This window comes from Temnothorax curvispinosus, unplaced genomic scaffold (assembly GCF_003070985.1).
Source record: "Temnothorax curvispinosus isolate PA1 unplaced genomic scaffold, ASM307098v1 QBEX01008588.1, whole genome shotgun sequence".
Lineage (NCBI taxonomy): Eukaryota > Metazoa > Arthropoda > Insecta > Hymenoptera > Formicidae > Temnothorax > Temnothorax curvispinosus.
This window is the reverse complement of record NW_020218368.1, coordinates 1-2209: the sequence shown is the minus strand read 5'-3', so window position 1 is coordinate 2209 and position 2209 is coordinate 1. Positions and strand designations below refer to the sequence as shown.

Below are 2209 nucleotides of genomic sequence, written 5' to 3'. Positions count from 1 at the left end.
TTAAGGATATCCTTATCAAAGATTTCTCCACATTTGCTAACAGAGGAATACCCACTTTCAAAAAGGTGAGAATGTTTTTAGCTATTATATTTAAGTATATCCAGAAAATATATGTATAAATACATACACGGCGTATGATTTTTAAAGATTCACATAATATTATACTTCTATAATTTTCGCATGATAAAAAGTTATTAAAAATATGAGATGTATCTCCAAGAGCTTTATATTGTACAAGTCTTTGTAAGTTAGTAGTTCTTAATTTTAAATTTACTCTATTACAATTCTATATCTTTGTCATAGGCCGATCCGCTGTCGCAACATCTTGTCGCTTTGGAGCCGAAGAGATGGCGACCGTTGAGAACGAGACTGTCGCCTGTTTTTACATCCGGTAAACTGAAAGAGATGTTCTCCTTAATATCCGAATGCGCTGACCACCTTGTCCAATACATGGAAAAAGTAACGAGCAGAGATGAACCTGTAGAATGCCGCGAGTTGACGGCCAAATATACGACCGACACTATCGGCAGCTGCGCCTTCGGCATCGAGATGAATGCTTTGTCGGACGAAGACAGTGAATTTCGAAAAATGGGAAGAAAATTATTCAAACCGACTTGGAAAAGTATATTACGATTCAGAATGAGACAAATGTTTCCGCGGCTTTACGAATTATCCGCGTACGTCCTACCGCAAACAGAAGTCACCAAATTCTTCACGCGCGTTATCGTAGAAACCATGGACTACAGAGAAACGAATAATATCACTAGACACGATTTCGTTGATACGTTGCGCGATTTAAAGAAACATCCAGATAAATTGGGCGATATTGGTATGTATCTATATATTTATATATTACTTTTATCTGTCATAAGACTATCTTTTACATAGAAATACCATACCAGTTTGCATACTTTATAGTTTTAAATAATTTTATAAATCACAATAAAGTAAACTTTTAATGCTTTTATAACAACAATTTGTTCTTTATTGCCGAATTTTGACATAATATAACTTTGAAAATAATGAATTTATTACGTGTGTGAGTTGTTGAAAATCACTCATCCAACTATTTAGATTATATAATCTAATAAAAAATTAAATGGTAATAAATAAATTACATTTTAGAATTGACAGATAGTTTAATAGCTGCCCAAGCGTTCGTATTTTTCGCTGCTGGCTTTGAAACTTCGTCAACAACTATTAGCAATGCGCTCTATGAGTTAGCATTAAATAAAAAAATACAAGACAATTTACGTGAAGAAATTGACGAGGTCTATAAAAAACATGGTAGAGACTTAACATACGATAATATAAAAAAAATGGATTATTTAGATAAAGTTTTCAAAGGTATGTCGTTTGTGTGAAGAATAATATATGCTATATTTTTTTCAACGATATTGTAATATGATATCATTGCCAGTAAACTTCAATCTAATTGTAGTTTTTCAATATTTTCATAATTTAACACTATTCTTAATGCATATAGAAACATTACGAAAATATCCGCCAGCGACATTACTTAGGAGAGAATCTATGTCAAGTTATACTTTCAATGGTATCAACGTTAGTATACCGAAAAGTCAACAAATATGGATTCCCATTTACGCGATTCATCGAGATCCGGATATTTATCCAAAGCCAGATGTCTTCAATCCAGAAAGATTTGATGAAGAAACTGTGCGAAGCAGGCACCCGATGGCTTATCTACCTTTTGGCGACGGGCCAAGGAATTGCATTGGTATAGTGAAATAATTTGAAATATCTCTTTTTATTTCCTTCCACGCAGAAAAAAATGTTTAATCAAAAAATATTTTTAATTTGTTACATATTTTTCAATTAAAAGTACTTTTGACCGAGAACTTTAATCAAATTTACATCATGATCGTTCTTTTGTTTTCAGGAGCACGTTTTGCTGTTTATCAGAGTAAAGTTGGACTTGTAAAGATACTACGAAATTATAAAGTTGAAACTTGCGAGAAAACTCCAATTCCCTACGTAAATGATCCTAAAGCAGTCGTATTAACGCCAAAAGGCGGACTACACTTAAAAATAATTAAAATTAATCGACCTTAATTTTTTCAAGTTTTTCTCCAACTCTCCACAGAAAGCGTGATAAAAAGTGAAGAAAATCTGTCAATTAGAATGATAGAAGTCATTCTGTGATATTTATTAATTTTTTTAATGTTGTGCATTTATATCTTATGTAAAA

General features: G+C 32.1%; 1 protein-coding gene across 1 annotated transcript; it reads left to right on the top strand.

Moving 5' to 3' along the window:
• Nucleotides 1-5: 5 nt before the first annotated feature.
• On the top strand, nt 6-2203 carry LOC112458000 (cytochrome P450 6A1-like; the record flags this gene model as incomplete). Its single annotated transcript, XM_025021369.1, has 5 exons — nt 6-65; nt 304-829; nt 1126-1347; nt 1487-1738; nt 1901-2203. Coding segments are annotated over 5 exons (1233 nt in total), but the record flags the coding sequence as incomplete, so codon positions are not given.
• Between the last annotated feature and the right edge of the window lie 6 nt (nt 2204-2209).